This window comes from Musca autumnalis, unplaced genomic scaffold (genome assembly GCF_047663935.1).
Source record: "Musca autumnalis isolate F117 unplaced genomic scaffold, ASM4766393v1 scaffold_5, whole genome shotgun sequence".
Lineage (NCBI taxonomy): Eukaryota > Metazoa > Arthropoda > Insecta > Diptera > Muscidae > Musca > Musca autumnalis.
Window position 1 is genome coordinate 125330074 of NW_027412088.1, and position 20145 is coordinate 125350218.

General features: G+C 36.4%; 2 protein-coding genes across 6 annotated transcripts in view; one reads left to right on the top strand and one right to left on the bottom strand.

The window, feature by feature from the left end:
* LOC141405249 (protein pangolin, isoforms A/H/I/S-like) overlaps positions 1–20145 on the bottom strand; it is a 449154-nt gene that overhangs the window by 103638 nt on the left and 325371 nt on the right. The gene's annotated exons all lie outside the window — the stretch shown is intronic.
* Positions 883–1452, top strand: LOC141386747 (uncharacterized). Its single transcript, XM_073955667.1, has one exon. The coding sequence runs from the start codon at positions 883–885 to the stop codon at positions 1450–1452; it is 570 nt and encodes a 189-aa protein (XP_073811768.1).

Genomic DNA, 20145 nt, shown 5'->3' on the forward strand with positions numbered 1-20145 from the left:
ATCTGAAGCTGTTGCTTTTCTCATTAAATGTAAATTTTGTGTTGTAATTGTTTTTGTTTTTCAAATGTTAATTTGCGTTTTTATTGTAGTTTATCCCTGAAGATGGTTGACGATGTCAACCGAAATATTGGAATAAAAAATTGAAAACAAAAATAAACAACGTTTTTTACTGACCTTAAGCCGAAAAAACATCAAACAAAAATTAAACATAAAAATGTATTCTGAATAGTAACCTTCGACATAATTATAATAATACTGAAAATTTGGAAAATAATATATTCATTCTATTCAGGATTGTAAAACATAAAGTAGTGTTTGATTGATCTTACAGAAGACATCATCCTGCGGTTGATCCCAGCCCAAGAAATCCCAATAAGACCTCGTGCCAGAGTTTGGCTGCCCAATATAGATTGTGACGGCCCGAAACTACTACAAGGTCTGGCGCGGATGAACAAGGATGTTCCAATGGACGATTGGTCCGTAATCGCCACTGAACGCCCGAACAACAACAGCATGAGTTTGGTTCTCTCTATAACAGAAGCCGGAGTGGAGGCACAAGAGAGACTCGGCAACAAACTGTTCTTTGGCGTGAGGGAAGCCAAAGTATAGATACTAAGATCGCATGGCCCGAACGGAGAAGACGATGCAGATGACATCGACGATGCCGGAAAGCTGCTAGATAATATACAGCTAGAGGGGCCATCAATATCATCCCCACAATAAGATCATGCTCAAGGTCGTGCAGATCAATCTGAAGCACTCTAGAGTCACTTCCAATATACAACGACTAAGAGGTCAAGAAATACCCCTATCAGATCACGCCAAGTACCTAGGCGTCATCCTAGATTCAATGCTATCATGGAAACGTAACATGGAAGAAACATGGTAGAAACTAAATGGTCAGAACATGTTTTGGGGCATGTTTTCACAAACGAAGATTCTCCCGTGCCTCATTTCGACTCAAGCGAGGTTCATCGTGGCTACGGGGTAATCAAATGCATGGACGAGTTCTCAAAGGGATTCTTGGAAAAATGTATGGCTAAGATCAGCGGTGCATGGGAAGATATCAGCCTGCGGTTGATCCCAGCCAAAGAAATCCCAATAAGACCTCGTGCCAGAGTTTGGCTGCCCAAGATAGATTGTGACGGCCCGAAACTACTACAAGGTCTGGCGAGGATGAACAAGGATGTTCCAATGAACGATTGGTCCGTAATCGCCAATGAACCCCCGAACAATAACAGCATGAGTTTGGTACTCTCTACAACAGAAGCCGGAGTGGAGGCACTAGAGAGACTCGGCAACAAACTGTTCTTTGGCGTGAGGGAAGCCAAAGTAAAGATACTAAGATCGCATGTCCCGAACGGAGAAGCCGATGCAGATGACATCGACGATGCCGGAAAGCTGCTAGATAATATGCAGCTAGAGGGGCCATCAACATCATCCCCACAATAAGATGATGCTCAAGGTCGTGCAGATCAATCTGAAGCACTCTAGAGTCGCTTCCAATCTACCACGACTAAGAGGTCAAGAAATACCCCTATCAGATCACGCCAAGTACCTAGGCGTCATCCTAGATTCATAGCTATCATGGAAACGTAACATGGAACATCGTGCTCACAAAGCAACCGTTGCATACTACACGTGAAATAAAACCTAAAATGGTATATAGTATACAAAGATCAGCATGCATCGGGGTGACAGGGACAATTCGGACTTGTCCGGCTGAAGCCCTCAATGTTATGATGCACATTCTGCCAATAGACATACACATCAAAGCAATCGCAACATGTAATGCGGCAAGGCTGCGGGCTCTAGGAATATGGAGCGATAGAGCCTACGGACATGCGTGCGTGCTTCACAAACTACCAAAAGAAATAGCAACTACTGCTGATTACTGCGCTCCTACAACGACTTTTGATCAGCCTTTTGAAGTCAAATTTCCAAGCAGGAAAGAATGGAATAATGGATCACCAATGACAGGTCATGACATCAATGTATGATGCAATTATATCTACATCCATAAAGCTACCTGACGACTGCAGTGTTTTTCAGGCGGAGATACTGGTCATAAATGAAGCTTCTTTTATTCTCTTACAACTCCACACACCAAACTCGATAGGAATTTTTGTCGACAGTCAAGCGGCACTCCTTGCACTAAAATCAAACTCTGCCACATCGAAGCTAGTGAAAGATTGTAAAGAAGAACTTGCTAAACTAGGGCGTCTGTCAAGAGAACTCTCCCCTGGATCCCAGGCCATAAGGGACTGGATGGGAACGAAAAAGCTGTCGAACTAGCCAGAGCAGGATCCGCCTCTAACGAACTCCCAAAGGCGTCAGTCGCAGCACCAATGAGAGTAGTTAAAGGGGATATCTTCAAATACTATCTATCATTGGCCGAGAGTAGATTGGACAAAACGGAAACATGCCGAATATCAAAATCTACATGGCTTCAATACAACGCCAAACGCACAAAGTTCCTAATCAGCCAAAATCAACGGAACCTGGCAAGACTTATTGCAGTGTTAACCGGTCACTGGGCTATCGGTAACCACACAAAGCGCTTAATTATACCACACAACGACCACTGTCGCAGCTGCGGAGATGAAGAAGAGGAGGAAACTGTTGAGCACCTCCTCTGTTCCTGCCCTGCACTAATGCAACGACGACGTAAAGCTATAGGACAGCCGTTCCTTCATAATATCGCCGAGGTAGCCGAAGTAGGTCCGGGAGACCTTCTACGATTTCTCAACTCATCAGGCTGGATTTAACTGCCAATTTAATACTACGAAATAACAATATTTGAACGAGTGGTGTGGTTTTCAAAACGGTATTCCTTACATACTAATTGAGGCTATAAAGTGTAGCCACAACGTAAACGAACCAACCAACCAACCATGGTGGATATCGACAATTAGTTCTAAAAATCACCTCATTAAATTCCATATAGTTGATCAAGTAATTAACTTTTGTAGAAAAACTTTTGATTGAAGGGATTTTTTTATATAAACCATGATATCAAACTGAGCACGTGAGTAACTCAAAGAAAAACAAATACAAAATATTCTCCAGCAAAGGGAAACCCTGGATATTCTGGATTCTCGCTTATACATTGATAAAGTTGGTCTCCAAAATAACGGGGATGTTAAGGAAATTAGGGAAATAAATAAAACAATGTATTGATGCGACCCGGATTTTAACCTCGGTCCTTATGACTGCTAAGCCAGTGCACCTCCTTTGAGCTATCTTATGAAAAGTGTGTGGTTTGGCACACTGCAGTTTTCAGATCGGTACAACCTAACTGGTACATTCCTTATATGCCAGTATAATAATATTGTTTTATATTTTCTGTAATTTTAAGTTTCGACTCAAACCAAGAACGAACAAAAAATGGGTGAGCAAACCAACAAGATCCTAGCATACATATTTGATATCGGCAATCAAACGATGATGGGATTGTGGGACTCCCATCTACCACAAATGTGCCTATATATATTTTCGATGTCGGCATTGAATACGACACGAAAAAAACTCGATCTTAGAATCAGCCTGGTTTAGTCGAAGAGTATCATTAAGATTCAAATCACTCCAAGCAGGAAAGGAGACGTTGGAAACCACTCGAACTTTTTGAAGGAGAGGAGACATTCAAAATTACTCGAACTTTTGTGGATGTGCGTTCAGGCTTGACAACAGCATGGCGAGGTAAATAGTAAGTAGGGCGGGAGGAAGAACTAAATGAAGAAACCAAGTGCATATTCTCCAACTCACTGTATTCCGGAACAACTCAAACATACTCTTCCTTTACTCGGGAGTTCGCTGGAGCCATAGCACTAGATCTGGAATATCCCAAACTTATACCATTAGAATTTGCCTCCTTAAAATCCAAACGAACAACATACCAACCATCACCTTTTGGAAGTAGTGGATTTAAAAAGATCTTCACGAAATTAATCGGAAGGGGATAGGAATTTTTTTCTTGGAAGATTTTCCACCTCACAAAAGAGTGAAATCTCTTAACGCACAGAGATTTCACAGGAATTTGAAATAATGTTGACTGTCCTGACCACAAGATGGTCTCTTGAGCAAAAAGAGGGTCACAAACCCCTGTCATTGAATCTGAGAGCATTAGAGAGTGTAGAACGTCGATTTCAAAAAGCAAGTAGATTTGAGTGCTCCTAAAGAAATTAGGACATTAATTAATTAATTACATTAATTAATTAGGACATTAATTACATTAATTACATCTCATTAATGTGCTTTTGTTTTTTTTGCCATAATCATGTAATTATCGTTTAGTTTGCTACTTCTTGTATTTCTTACATTTGTTTATTGTTGTAATTACGTCATTAGTGTGCTTGTCCACGTGTATTGATCTTCGCCCATGTATGTGAGTATGGTTGTTCGCTTAGTGCGAATGTACGTCTGTGTGTTCGTTGCTCAGATTCGAGGTGTTACCAGATGTTCTGGATAATTCCCGAACAGGGAGATTTTGGGATAAATACAGGCTGAGCTACAAAAACGCATTTTGGAATTGTTCGAGCGCCTCAGAATGGACATCGATGAATATGCGTTTGATATTAGAAACGAAACTTCAGAGGCGGTTCCGAGTTATAGGGAGGTTACAGAAGTGCTGATATCGAAGCTGAGGGAGATTACAGCAACATTGATGCAGCAATTTAGTAAGAGAATGGAAGAGGAATCTATTACAATAAAAGAAATCTTCAAATGTCTGATAGGGGAATTGGACAAAAATTCGCAAAAATTGGAAGAATTAGAGGGAAATTATAGAAAAATCAGCGAAAGACTCGAGAATATTACGCAAGTTATTGAAAAGCGAGTGGAGGTTGTAGAAACCCATTTAAAGAAATTGGATAGGCAATTTCTGGCCCACGACGAGAAGTTCGGGAATCTGGAAAAGAACATGTCGGAACTGGTAATCAAAGGAGGACCAATCTCTGAAAATCAAGCCTCCTGAATTCGACGGATCTACATCGTTTGATGTCTTCAAATTACAATTCGAGACGGTGGCTTTGAGAAACTCGTGGCATGAAAACGACAAGGCGGTACAACTACTTATGACATTGAAGGGTGGTGCTGCTGACGTATAACAGAATATTCCCGCCGCTTCTAGAAACAAATATGGTGATATAATTGCTGCTCTCGAACTTAAGTACGGTGGCGGACATAAGCGCGAGACAATGGTGAAACCTCAGGCTTGCAATGTGCGGAGGCTGGAAGTTGAGGACATTAATCCCCAGAAACGAGGGGCTGGCAAAACGAGAAAGACCTGCTACAACTGTAGGAAAGCTGGACACATTGCAAGAGAATACAGATTGCAACGACCAAGGCCCAGATCGGCCTCACCGCCTTCGAAAAGCGAAGACCAACTTGTGGCCAAGAATCAGAAAATGAGACATCAGGTGATAAAGTAAATTCCGCTAAATTCCAGTCAAATTGCGGACGGCCACAGGCGAGACTGCAACAGTACATGGAAAGGCCAAAGGCTGAGCATGGGTAGAAAATCGGTAAATTTCGATTTTATAGTGGCCGATATTGTGGACGAAGTTATACTTGGCGTGGACTTCATGATTGCCTTCGACATCAACCGCGACATAAAGCACCGTGTGATATCTTGGTCCAATGTGGAAATACCGATTAATGTGGGCTACAACGAGAAGAAAAGCATACATCGCCCAAGGGCAGAATCTGATGAGATCATTGAAGTCCGTGCGCTGAAAGTGGAAGCCGCCGGCAATTGGTCTGTAGGAAAACGAAAAGATCCCGCAACGAGGAGGAAACAGCGAAGATGTACATCGAGGAAAGGTCCACTGGAAATGCCGAAAAGCGGTCGTACAGCAAGGAAGGAAAAGTCCGATGAAGACCAGGTGGCACTTAGGAGGCTGACTACAAAGAAAGAAGACATAACGTTGCGATTACTGGAGAGAAAACAACGAAGTCCAGAGGAGCGAATGTCTAAAGCAGATGGCGAAGAGGATACATCTAAATCTGTTGCCACCACTACGGAACGAAGACTGTGCCCAGTCAGGAGGAACAGGCTTAAGCGGGAGGCAGTGCTACCAATGCCCATACCACCGAGAGGGAACTGTGCCTATTCGGGACGAACAGGCTTAAGCGGCAGGCAATGTTACGAATGTAACTGATAGATTTAAGTTAATTTAGTTTAATTTCCGTTAATTTAAAAATTTGAATTATATCATAAAGTTTTATTACGCAGTTACTTTATTTAAGCAACAACAACTACCATGTAGAATTCTCCTCATCATTCTAGTTCTTACTATACCTTTCATTACTGTGCTTTTGCTTGTTTTGCCATAATCATGTAATTATCATTTAGTTTGCTACTTCTTGTATTTCTTGCATTTGTTTGTAGTTGTAATTACGCCATTAGTGCACGCAGAGAAAAAATATTTTTCGCTTTTGTTGGAACAAAAATATATGTTTTGGTTCCAAAAATGTATTTGTTTTGTTCAAACATTGTAATCCAAATCCAAAAATACCATCTTTTGTTCCAAACATAGAAAACAAAAACAACTTTCGAATTTCCGCAATATTGTTAAAATCGTTAACAATACCGATTGTATGAACTATCATAATCTAATTTTGTTTACAAAAAGTATTGTCAATACAGAAAACCAGCCCAGAAATTTTTGATTTGAGTGCATATACTTCTCATATACACTTTTCGCATAACTTGGATATAAATGTCGCGTATAATATTGCAATCATTGATGAACACAATACATGGTTTGCTGCATTGGCTGACAACAAAGACAAACAAAAAGCCACAAGAACCCACCACAACATAAGGAATAATTAAACACCATAACAAACATGAAAAGGAAAGAAGAATGAAACAAAACAGAAACAAATAAAAACAAGAGTCTCACAAGTACATACACACAAAAACAAAGGAAAAGGCAGCATGTCATACAAACACACCACAACTCACCAAAATTGTTTTTTTTTTCAACACGGCATCGAATAGCGAGAGAAGAGAAACAAATTTTCGAAGAAAAGAGAGAAATATTGTTCAGTTGACACAAACTATTTTTGGATTTACAATACTACATGAGGAATCCAACAATATGTTAACAATACATATTTTGCTCTTGGAATATTGTTGGATCAAACATATTTTTTTCTCTGAGTGTGTGTGAAACGAACCCTGTTTTATTTGGTACAAATCGTATCGGGAATAAAACAACGTCTACACGGAGATTAGTTAAACCTAATTCCATAACAATATTCTCACTTTAAATCGGGAGTCCGCTTGAGTCGAGCTTCCTTCCTAAGAATCTGAACAACAGCCCTGGACCTGGAATATCCCAAACCTACACCATTAGAACAACATACCAGCGAACAACATACCAACCTTCAACTGCTCTGGTAGTAGTGGATTTGAAAAGATCTTCACAAAATGGATCGAAAGGGATAAGATGTTATTTTTTGGGAGATTCTCCACCTCCAAAAAGCGTGAAATCTCTTTGCATAAACAATAATGAAATAATGTTGACTGACCTGGGGGACTCATTGCCAATAGAACCTGTCAAGACCCATCAGAAGTTGGTCTCTAGAGCAAGACCTGTCATTGAATATAAAAGCATTAGAGTGGGTGGAAAAGTCAATAATAGTCAGTCAATAAAAGTCAGTCGTGGTATCAGAAAGTAAATCGCAAGTGAAGTTGGGCGATCAATAGAAATGAAACAAAAATTGTATTGTGCTTATTAATAACATTTAACACATACCAGGATGTTAACATCGTACTATAGTCCCAATGGCAAGTTTCTGAGGAAAAAAGTATATTTTTCAAGTCATATATTTGAATAAAGTAGAAACGGGATTAGATTCTTGACACTTTGGACCACTTAATGAGAAAAACATTTGAACCTGACAGCACTTCATGATCACATACCGGGCTGTCAAAGATATTACATCTCACATTGTATATAATATTCATCAAAAGAAGAACACAATTGTTTCGCCCGACAATTAAACACCGTTAACATAATTAACGCTTTTTTAAAATGGAAGATACGTGAGAAAGTATGCTTAGTACGATTGTGATTAAGAATTAAAAAAGTTAGACGCAATAAGGAATTATAGACGTAGACATGTGATGAGTTTTTTGTGTAGTTTTTATTGTAGTTTATATGTTCTTTGGAGTAGAACTCTCGGTATCGCAATGTAAACGCGAAAGTATATATATGTATGTGATAGAAGGTAATAGTGAGTACAACATGTGTAGAAAAATGTATGGCCGCGTAAACTTATACAAACCTATTAATAGATAGTGTGACACATAAAAATTTGGATATTTTTAAGTATTGGGCTGGGCTGGGAATTGTCAATATGACACAAGTCGCCAAATTTGATACAAACACCTATTAAATTTTACAATCTTGACCTGTAATTATAAAGTATTCAAAAAACGGACGCAATCGCGGTATTCTCGTTGTAAATCATCAATTAATGATGGAGGTCACAATTACAATTGTATTGTATACCAATAAGACTAATAATCTCTGAGATTTCGCGTTTGGCTAAAACCCGTTGTGGGGGAGGTCCGCCGCCCCCTCCATTTTTGTACAGTCAAAGTTTTATCAAGCTCGGTCCAGTTATTTCAGAGGATTTATATTTCGAACATCATGGCAGACCTGAATAATTTTCTATATAATATATATACATATTATGTATATATGGCGAAAACCAAAAATGTTTTACAATCAATGAATCCGAGTTTCACCCATTCAGAATTCGCGAACTGTTAACTTAATCTATAAAGTATGATTGAAATTCTTTAAAATGAAGTGTTTTAGGACGCATCCCATAAAATTAATTTACGTGGAAGCTGTTTTGGCATCAATGTAGAAAAATAGGTACAAATGGGTTGAAGCCAACAAGTTTTTTTATGCTCCCTTCCGATTTCTGGCTTAACCTTACATTTTATAGATATATGCCCAAAGAAAGACTCAAAGAATACTTGATGGGCAATACTAGTGTATCATTTTTCGATATATCTACTACATCCACCTCAAATTGATGCTGACATTTTGAAGCCGGAATTTCGGAGTTTGTTGAATTTTTTTTTTAAATTCGGACGCGCAAAAAGGTTGTATTCAAAGCTCGTAATATAATTATAGAACTCGTGATTTTACGTCGTTAATGTATATCTCATGAGTGTGCTCCTAACAGCATCCTAGTAATTGGAGTCTTAGGGCCAATATTTGATGCGTGTTTTTTTTAAAAAACCTATTTTTTGCGTTTAAAATTTACACGTGCGATTCAATTTCCTTTGTAGCCCGCGTGAATTTAGTTTTTTACGCGACGGATCTAATGAGACCTTCCGCGATCTAATCCACGCACTAAAACCGCGGATATAGATACCTTGGAAATACGAAAATCTGCAAAAATGTATTTTGACAAATCGGCGTATTTAACCACGATTTTCTTTAAAATTTTTTACATAAATGGAATCCTTTATACGCAATTATAATATGTGCGAAAACGCGTGTCATAAATGACACAGATTCGCGAGTAATATGGGTTTTTTACCAAAAATAGAATGTGGCGGCACATCCGCGGTTCTTGAAGAATCTATTTGAAATATGTGTATATAGACGTGTTTTTGATGGCTGCTACTGAAACCGGATGCGCATCAAAATCGTATGCAAATTGCGCGACTTTTACCCACTTTAAGGTTTTTTGCATTGTGTGATGCAACTGGCGGCAAACTTTGACCGCTGAGTGAAACATGGAAATATGCATAAGTATTGAAAGAGATTGATTCGCTGTATCCAAAAACGGATGGGCATAAACTGATTTTAACTAATTCGCGAATAATAGGCTTTTTAATTTCCACATTTTTTGAATGATTGTAATTTCAATATTACTCTTAACTTCCTATCCTTGTAAGTTATCACAGTAAGCAAATAAGCTTTCACGATGGTAAACCATATTTCTTGATGAAGTTTTAAGAGTAAACATTAATTATTGTAAGGGATTTTAGCGAAATAGTAGGAGAACTCCCAAATATTTTTTTTCTAATTTTTCGAATCAAACCAAAAAATATATTTGGAACAATATTTTCTAACAATAAGTTTTTCTGTTTTGTTGTTGCTATAATATGCAATTTATGTACCCAATCTCTATAAATTTGGTATCATATTTTTCTACGCATTGTCTAGATTCCGCATATATTTTTTAAATTATTTTTTGAGGGTTTGTACGGACTCTGGGACAGGATAATTTGGATTTACTTCAAAATTTGTTTATTATTTGTTGATTTTCCGCGAAAGTAATAATAAATTTAATAACTATTTAAACCTCTACGAATAGATATAAATTTTAAAGCGATCGGATGCAAATTGTGACCTAAGTGCGACATAAATATAAAATCGTTTGAAACATATATATGAAAGCTATATCTATATCTGAACCGATTCCTCCCAAATTTTGCAGATTTATTTTTATGCTCACTATAAACATCGAGACGAAAATTTAAAGTCCCAGCAGCTTCCAGTGACCTGTTGCCTCAAAAACCAGTCACTGGGCCCATAGTGCATCAGCAGAAAAGCAAAGTAAATAAGATATGTCAATATGCTAGATTGCCAGGTCTATAAAAAACTCAGTACTGAGATAGGATTTTAACTTTAACATTCACCGCCACCCTTGCAGAGTTACTGCAACAAAGGAGTTTATGTTGGTTATGATTGCTCCGACAACTGTTGGCTTAACTGAAATAGAGGTAAGGACCTAATTCATAATATACTTTATACAGTACCTGGCATAATTATTTTGACAAGTATGAGAAAATGATGCGTTTGGTTTTTTACCGGATTAGTCTTCTACAAAAATATGAAAAAATATTCTGGCTTATCATTTACTAGAGTACTTAAAATTAGTAATAAATTTTATCAGTTCAAATTTACGCTGACAATTTTGTAATGGAAATAAAATTTCACTGCCTGGCAAAAGTATTTTGACAAAAATGTTCTATTGATTCTTAGACTTCAACAATTAAAAATTTCTTATTTTTATTATTGATTATTTTTAGTTACGATAAAAATAATATATTTCACACACATCTGTACCATTATGTACCCATTTACGGATCGATATAGAAGGATATTCAGGAGATTTATCATTAAACAAAATTTTCGATGGCTTTCTCCCATTATTTCGGAATATTTTACGGATTTCGATTTTTTTTATGACAGAAAGAACATTTTTTCTCTTCAAACTGTGATATTTGAAGGAAATAGCTTAAAGTTTGAACCCGAAATACGATCTAAACGTGATGCGCAAAATTCAGTTTTATCATAGTAGCAGTGTTCTGCAAATGAATACATAACACTTCGATCAGTTTACTACCATTTTGTTATGAAAAATCGTTCAAAGTGCCAATATATTGATTATAGTTCACTGCATTTACCATAAAAATTAAATTTCGTAGTAGTTTAAATGGTGGATCGGACTACTCTGATGTCTGGGAACATTTGGGCATGGAAATAGCATCAGAAGGACATTTACTTTTCAAAGATACCCAACTTTTTGGCGGTTTTTGACTCAAGCTAACTGAAAAGTGTATTTTAAGATGAATTATGTTTAATTATATTTTTTTCTCAGTCAACAATATGCTCTGCCACAATGATTGTGTGGGGTAAATGATTTTAATTGAAAATCTAATTGACAATTTGAGTAGCTATGCCTTATCATTGAAGGCTTGGATTGTCATCTCAAGTGCGATGGGGAGGTGAAGATCCTAAGAGCGATACCGGCGGTAGCGTAGCTACTGGTAGGGCCACCCATGCCGGTAAGGTCGATGGTGAACGCTGAAGCTAAGAAAAATCCACAACGTGGGAAGTCAACGGTACAAGTTATATGCAACTGCGGCGGATGAACTGATCACAACAATGCGACGTCTGTCTCATATTGAGCGGTCACAAACAGCGTCTGAACTCCAGGAGGAGCGGCTGGATATAGAAAAGGAAAATTCTCAACCCTTCAGAAGGCAACGGGAAACCACTGAAGTAATCTCCCTGGAAAACCATACAATTATGAACACAAACCAAAATACACGGCCCTTAGTCTCCGGCAATACAAGGGTGCTAAGAATCCCCGGAGGTAAAACTAAAACAAAACTTAATATTGGTACATAGAATGTACGCAGTCTTTACTAGCTAATACCTTAACTGAAATGCACAGACTCCAAATTGATATACTTGGATTATGCGAAACGTGGTGGCCAGATTGTGGAGAATTTATATCGCAAAACTCGAAAACGTTTTACTCAGGCAATCTCAACAAAACCCATAGGAATGGGGTTGGAATAATTGTAACAGACCGTATAGCAAAATGTGCTACAGGATTTGTTCCAAAATCAGACAGAACCATGATGATAAGAATTGATGCCAAGCCAATTACTATTAATGTTATTCAAGTTTACGCGCCAACGTCGGACAAAAGTAACAAAGAAGTCGAAGCATTTTACGATGAAATCGAAGAATTGCTACAACTAACAAAACAGCATGAGATAACCATTATACAAGGCGACTTTAACGCAAAGGTTGGACGAGAAGTAGTGGCCGGTGTTACTGGACAATATGGATTAGGAGAAAGGAATGAGAGAGGCGACAGGCTAATCCAATTCTGTCAGGAATATAAAATGAAAATAACATATACCCTGTTTTGCTTACCACCTAGAAGACTCTGCACCTGGAAATCCCCCCAATACTGAAATGGAAATATAATAAGAAACCAAATTGACTTTATTATTGTTAATAAACGCTACGCTACTTCAATTGCGAAAACATCAACATATCCTGGAGCAGACGTACCATCAGATCACAATCTTCTTATGGCAAACATATACACCAAACTTAGTGCACCAGTGAAGAAAAACCAACACCGTAAACTTGACATTGGGAAACTTGACTTGACTTAGAATTGAATAACGTTAATAGGAATGATATGGAACATATTTGGGGCGAAGTCAAAAAACCATAGGACAAAACAATCTGGGTAATTACAAAAGATCAAAACCCAAAGGCTGGATGATAAATGAAATACAAGAACTCCTTTGCGAAAGACGACGATACAAAAACTCGAATTACGAAATGTATCGGGAATTAAACAGGGAGATTCAAATGAAAATTCGAGCTGCAAAAATAAGACATAATAATAGCCAATGCCAGGAGATCGAAAAATTACAAAACTTACACGATGATTTTAATTTACACAAGAAATTGAAAGAAGCTGCTGGTATATATCATAGAACTATGTCGCCAGTTCTGTATAACAATAATAATGAACCAGCTTTTGAGAATGCAGAGAAACAAGCAATTTGGAAGAACTACATTCAAAGCCTATTTACAGACGTCAACAGATCAAGTTTTAATACCCAATCAGCACAAGCGCTGACTGGAACAAACATTACTAAGAGCGAGTTAGAATCTGCGATCACATCTCTGAAAAATAGGAAAGCAACAGGGCCGGATGAAATTCCTTCAGAAATGCTAAAACTCATAGATGAAAATAATATTGACCTGCTAACAAGGTTAATGAATCATGTATATAATACAGGACACTACCCTCAAGACTGGCTAAAATCAACTTTTAAAGCAATTCCTAAGAAAAATCATGCGAAACACTGTGGTGACCACCGACTCATCAGCTTAATGAGCCACGCTCTTAAAATATTCCTTAAAATTATACACAACAGAATTTATAAAAAATGTGAACAAGCTATGGGTGTAAATCAATTCGGCTTTAAAGAAGACATGGGGACGAGGGAAGTATTATACTGTGTTCAGGTCCTTATTCAAAAAAGTCGAGAGGCTAACAAGGACTATGAGAAAGCATTTGACACAGTGAACCATGACAAATTAATGGAAATACTTTCGTCAATTGGGATAGATGACAAAGAACTCAGGTGCATTCGGAGTCTGTTCTGGCATCAAACTGCACAGATTGATGTCAACGGCAATCTTACCGACGATATACCGATATCAAGAGGGGTCAGGCAAGGCTGTATCTTATCTCCGTTGCTGTTTAACATATACTCAGAGAGAATTTTCCAAGAATCCGTCAAAAGTATAAAAGAAGGAATAAAACTAAACGGTACTTATATTAACAACATCCGATATGCAGATGACACCACAGTTTAGCCGATAGTATATCCGGACTTCAAAAACTAGTAAATGAACTCACTTCACGCAGCGAATCATATGGTCTTAAAATTAACACACACAAAACAAAACTGATGATTGTTAGTAAGAAAAATTCGCGCAATGAAACAATGTTAAAAATAAACAACGCACACGTCGAAAGAGTACAAAGTTTTAAATACCTCGGGGTTCTAATTAATGACCAATGGGATCCCTCAAAGGAAATAAGATGTCGTATAGAAATGGCAAGAGATGCATTCTTCAAATATAAAAAAGTTTTGACCAACCATGATATAAACATTGAGACAAAAGTACGATTTATTAAATGTTATGTATGATCAGTCTTATTATACGCTGCAGAAGTCTGGACCATTAAAGCTGCTGACATAAAAAGACTAGAAGCTTTCGAAATGTGGATTTATGGAAGAGTATTAAAAATACCTTGGACTGCACACGTCACAGATCTCGAAGTACTGGCAAAAATGAACCAACGGAGAGAACTTGTATCTGTCATCAAAAAACGAAAAACGGCGTACTTAGGAAACATCATGCGACATGGAAAGTATAAGCTCCTGCAGGCAATACTTAAAATGACCATTGAAGGACGCCGTACCAGAGGCAGAAAATAGATGAAAGAATTATCAATAATTTATAAATGTCATGAATAAATATCACATTTGTAATCTATGTAATTGCAATGAAATATGCTACAATTGTATGGTCGCTTATATTCGAATGCCGAATTTGCAAATAAAGAAGAAGATGCCTTATCAACCTTGTGGAATAGCAAAATATGACTTCAAATTAATTTATTTTCTAATGACTAGAGGCTCTAGTCTTAACAGAGAACTCGCTTTGGCATGAAAATTGCTTATAAAAGAAGGATTTGTGTGCATAAGTAAGATACGATTTGTAATGCTGGTCTATTTACCGGAGAGCAACGTCTGTAACTTCACATTTTCTGCCTAGATCGTACATATTTACAACGTTTTCAGTATTTTGATATTTATTTGTTACAAAATAAAAAGATAACTGCAGCAATGTCTAATCATTAGCTACATTTATTACCGAAACTCTCATTTTAAATTTTGTTACAACTTCTGACACCAACATTCCCTATTTTAGTTTAAAATCTATGACTGCCTGGTACATTTTTACTTAAATGTTAATAATTTAGCTAAAGCAATAAATTTTGGTAAAAAAGGTACGATTAAGTACCAAAAGTAACATAATTGTGACGTGTCAAATAAGTATGCCGTTTTGCTTTTGCCTCCCTATTTAAACATGCGCCTACCTAATCAGAAATTAAGCCGGAATTTCTTTGATCGATAAATTTTTATTTAGCTGAGAGGTCAACGAAAACCCCTAAGCTGTTAATATCCCGTTCTATGAATGCTGACAATAATTATATGCCTTTTAAGACAAACGTAGATTTTGTTAAAATAATTATGCCGGGCACTGTAGATAAGATAATAAGTTTGTGTTAAGTTCAAGAAGAAAAATTAAGGTAAATGTAAGTGGAAAATGCAACGAATTCATTTATTAAATGTGTGCATGGAGTTCTCATTGTGCTTTTGTTAACATCGGACGTGTGACGGATGAATAGCAATCGCATGTGTTATTGTCGCCTAACAGTTTGGAATTCTAGTTACAAACAACAACACTATACAAACCAGTATTTTGTTTTCTTCTTATGGCTCCCACTCGTTCGCGAGTATAAGAGAATCTCAGTGGTGTTAACGTTCTCTCATACTTGAACTATGAGTTCGAGTAAGAGAAAATTAAACGGTAAAGCTCCAAGCAGTACTGCGAAACATAACAAACCCAATGTCACTACTGTCAACTATTACAAACCTTTGCAAATTCAAAACGATGAGAATGATGAAATTGAAGATCAGCCAGCTGATAATATGGATGCCTCCATACCTAAAGCAACAAAGAATGTCATACCACCAATAACTATTATTAAATTGGATGGTGAACAAATTAAAGATTTCTGCAAAGAATTAAAAGTCATTAAATACTCGATTCGTAGAATTTCAATCGGGTATAAATTATTTTGTGATCTACAATATGATTACGAAATCATAATTAAATATTTGAAGGAGAAAGAAGTCGAATTTTTTACATACACCTCCAAATCTAACCGCCCATATAAGGTTGTTCTATCTGGACTGGACAAATTGGATCCATCAGCCTTAAAATTGACCTTAATCAAAAAGGGTTTGAAATGCATTGATATTAAGCCCGTATTCAGAAAGGATAAGTTCAATAATGATATTATACTTTATGTAGTATACATTAAGAAGGGCACAGTTACCATGAAAGAATTAAGAGAAAGTTATTCAAAAATTGACTTTGTTAATGTCAAGTGGCACTACCAAATTAAAACTAAAAAAATAACTCAGTGCTACAATTGCCAGATGTTTGGGCATGGTTCCAATAACTGCTGCATAAAAACATTTTGTTCAAATTGTGCCGGTCGTCACAAGACAGCCGACTGTACTGTTGATACCCCTAAATGCGCTAATTGTGGTGACGCGCATAAGTCCACCGATGCTTCTTGTCGCAGTAGACAAGCATATCTAAATCTGAGGAGTCGAAGTGCCAGAAACCCTACCAGAATTTCTCATCCATCATACTCAAATATTAGAAATCCTAATATAAGCTATGCTTCTACTATATCTCCTAATTCTACTGTCATTCCCAATAATGACAATAATGATTTGTTCACTTTTGATCAATTAAAAAATATAACTTTTGAATTAATGTCAAATTTAAAAAATTGTAAAACAAAAGCAGAGCAATTTGAAGTTGTAACTTCAATTGCTTTTAAATTTCTCTCTTAATTATGAGCGAAAGTATTAAAATATTAACTTGGAATGCGAGAGGATTCCGAAACAAACATTTAGAATTTTTTGATTTTTTGTTAAGACAAGATGTAGATGTGGCATTAATTAATGAAACATGGCTTAATGACGATATCGTTATTAAGCATGCTCATTTTTGTTGTTACTTCATAAATAGGCAAAACTCCCGTGGTGGAGGAGTGGCGGTTGTGATTAAAAAGGATATTAATCATGAATATATTCATGCCATTGATACTACCGTAATAGAAAATGTAGGTGTTAGAATCATTTTTCCTAATAATAGATCGTTAACTTTATATAGTTGTTATTTCCCTGGAGGTTCAGCTGGACCTTCGGACATTAAAAAAATACAATTTAAATCTGATTTATTAAAATTTTCCAGAATCAATGGTGACTATATTATTGGAGGTGACTTCAATAGTAGACACCAAAGTTGGGGTTGCGCAAGATTAAACTGTTGGGGTGGTATAGTTCATGATTTAATTACGGTAAACACATTCGCCATGATATTCCCTCCAGATCCAACATTTGTACCAACAAGTAGTACAACAAACCCTTCTACTCTAGACTTTTTTATAACGAATATTCCAGATAGGTTATCTTCAGCAGAAACACTTAACAGGCTGAATTCGGATCACCTTCCTGTGCAAATAACTGCTAACTTGGCGTGCAGAAGACAACATTTACTAAAGTACGACTTTAAAAATGCAAATTGGAATATGTTTAGACGATTTATAAACAATAACATTGTATCACTTCTTAGAATGCCAATGTCCAATAAAACTGATATAGATACTGTGATTGAAACATTTTCTAATCTTTTAAATGACGGAGTGGCAGCTAGTGTTCCATTAAAAAATGTTAGTAATTTGTTTGTGAAAAGACTTCCCCAATCAGTACTAGCCTTGATTAGACTTAGAAACGTTGCTAGAAGGAAATGGATTAGACAAAGGCTTCCTCTATACAAATCTCAAATGACTTTCCTTAATAAGGTAATCTCTCAACAGGTTTCTGATATAAGAAACGAAAATTGGAATGATCTTTTAATTAGTTTACCTAAAGGTAATACGAAATTTTGGAATATTTCTAAAATTATTAAAAAGAATTATAAAACTATACCCGTCTTGAAATACAATGGTAGTACTTATGTTACAAATGCTGAGAAAGCAGAATTATTGGCTAACCATTTTCTTGCTAATCACAAGGTCTCTGAGCATTTAAGCGATGACAGCACAAAGGAATTGGTAAAAAATTCTATAGACACCATAAATAGTATCGAACTTCCTATAAATACTTATACAGTCAGTCTTAATCAAGTTCAACAAATTGTGAAAAGTCTTAAGTCACGCAAAGCTGGACTTGATGGAATATCGAATAGAACCCTAAAGGAACTACCTATTATGGCATTTAAACTACTTCAATCTATTTACAACCACTGCTTTAAATATTCTTACTTCCCAGTTATATGGAAGCAATCCAAGATAATACCTATACTAAAACCTGGAAAGCGTAACAGTAGTCCGGAGTCATACCGTCCAATAAGCTTGCTCAATACAATGAGCAAAATCTTGGAAAAAATCATCAAAGAGAAATTTGTTCAATTTATAGACGATCGTAATATTTTACCATCCCAACAATTCGGGTTTCGCTCCGAACACAACACCATTCAACCCCTTATCAGAATAAGAAACACTGTTAAACATAACTTTGATTTGGGGAAGTCAACAGCAATGGTTCTGCTTGACATTAAAGCTGCTTTTGACTCAGTCTGGCACGACGCCCTAATTCATAAACTGTTTCTACTTAACTTCGACTTATCAATCATTAAGATTATTAAAAGCTTTCTATCGGATAGATCATTTAATGTTCACATCGGTAATGCAATTTTTGAACCTTACAGTATTAGCGCAGGATGTCCTCAAGGTTCCTGTCTTTCGCCTATACTCTATAATATCTTTACTCATGATTTTCCTATTGTAGTCGGCTGTAACTCGTCCATTTTTGCGGATGACACAGCCCTCCTATGTTCCGATCTTTTATCAGTAGATATTATAAACACATTAAACGCAGGTGTAGAAACAGTGGTACAATACTTCACCAGGTGGAAAGTTATGATTAATGCAGCAAAAACACAGGCCATTTTCTTCACAAGAAAACGAAAAGAATGTTTCATTCCTCAATCGAATATTGTTGTAGCAAACTCTGAAGTACCCTGGGAAGATAAAGTTAAATACCTTGGGGTAATATTAGACAAAAAGTTGATATTCAAAGAACACATTGGTTACATTATTCATAAAGTCAACATAACCACAAAAATATTGTATCCGTTAATAAGCAGAAAGTCTAAATTAAGTATAGATAATAAGGTATTGTTATTGAAAACAATCTTCCATGCCATTCTGTTCTATGCAGCACCCATGTGGTACACAGCATCAAATTGTCATATTAAAAAACTTCAAGTTTGCCAAAATAAGCTTTTGAAATTACTTTATAATCTGCCATGGTACTACTCGACATCATCTCTACATCATATGTCTAAAATTTTATATGTTTCAGAAAAGTTAGATTTAATGTCACAAAACTTTTCAAACCGCTGTCGCATTTCAAGTTATCCACATATTAATGCTTTATGTAGCTAAAATTTTATTTTCTAACTATGTATATAATTTTTATTTTCTATATAAAACTTTTTTTTTTTTTGCTTCATGGGTTTTTCTATTTTCTCCCAAGTTATTATATCTCTTAAACCTTAATAAATGTACATAAACAAATGTAATGCTTAAGTTGAAAAATTGTAATTAATTGATCTCTTAAATATATAACTATTATATTACTGTAAATAAGTATGTTAATATTCCACAATAAAAATACACGAAAAAAAAAATGTGTGCATGTTATCCTTAATGAACATACGAACAGTACATAACCCATCCGAAAATGGTACTAAGAGCCGTTGGAAAAGCAGGTTTGGACGCATCACACACAATCTTGGTGTAAACGTCAGCGCCAAGTATAACATCGATAGGAGTGGATTCGTACAACTGAGAATCCGAAAGGAAAAGTTTGAGATAATTCTTAAAATTATCGGGTAC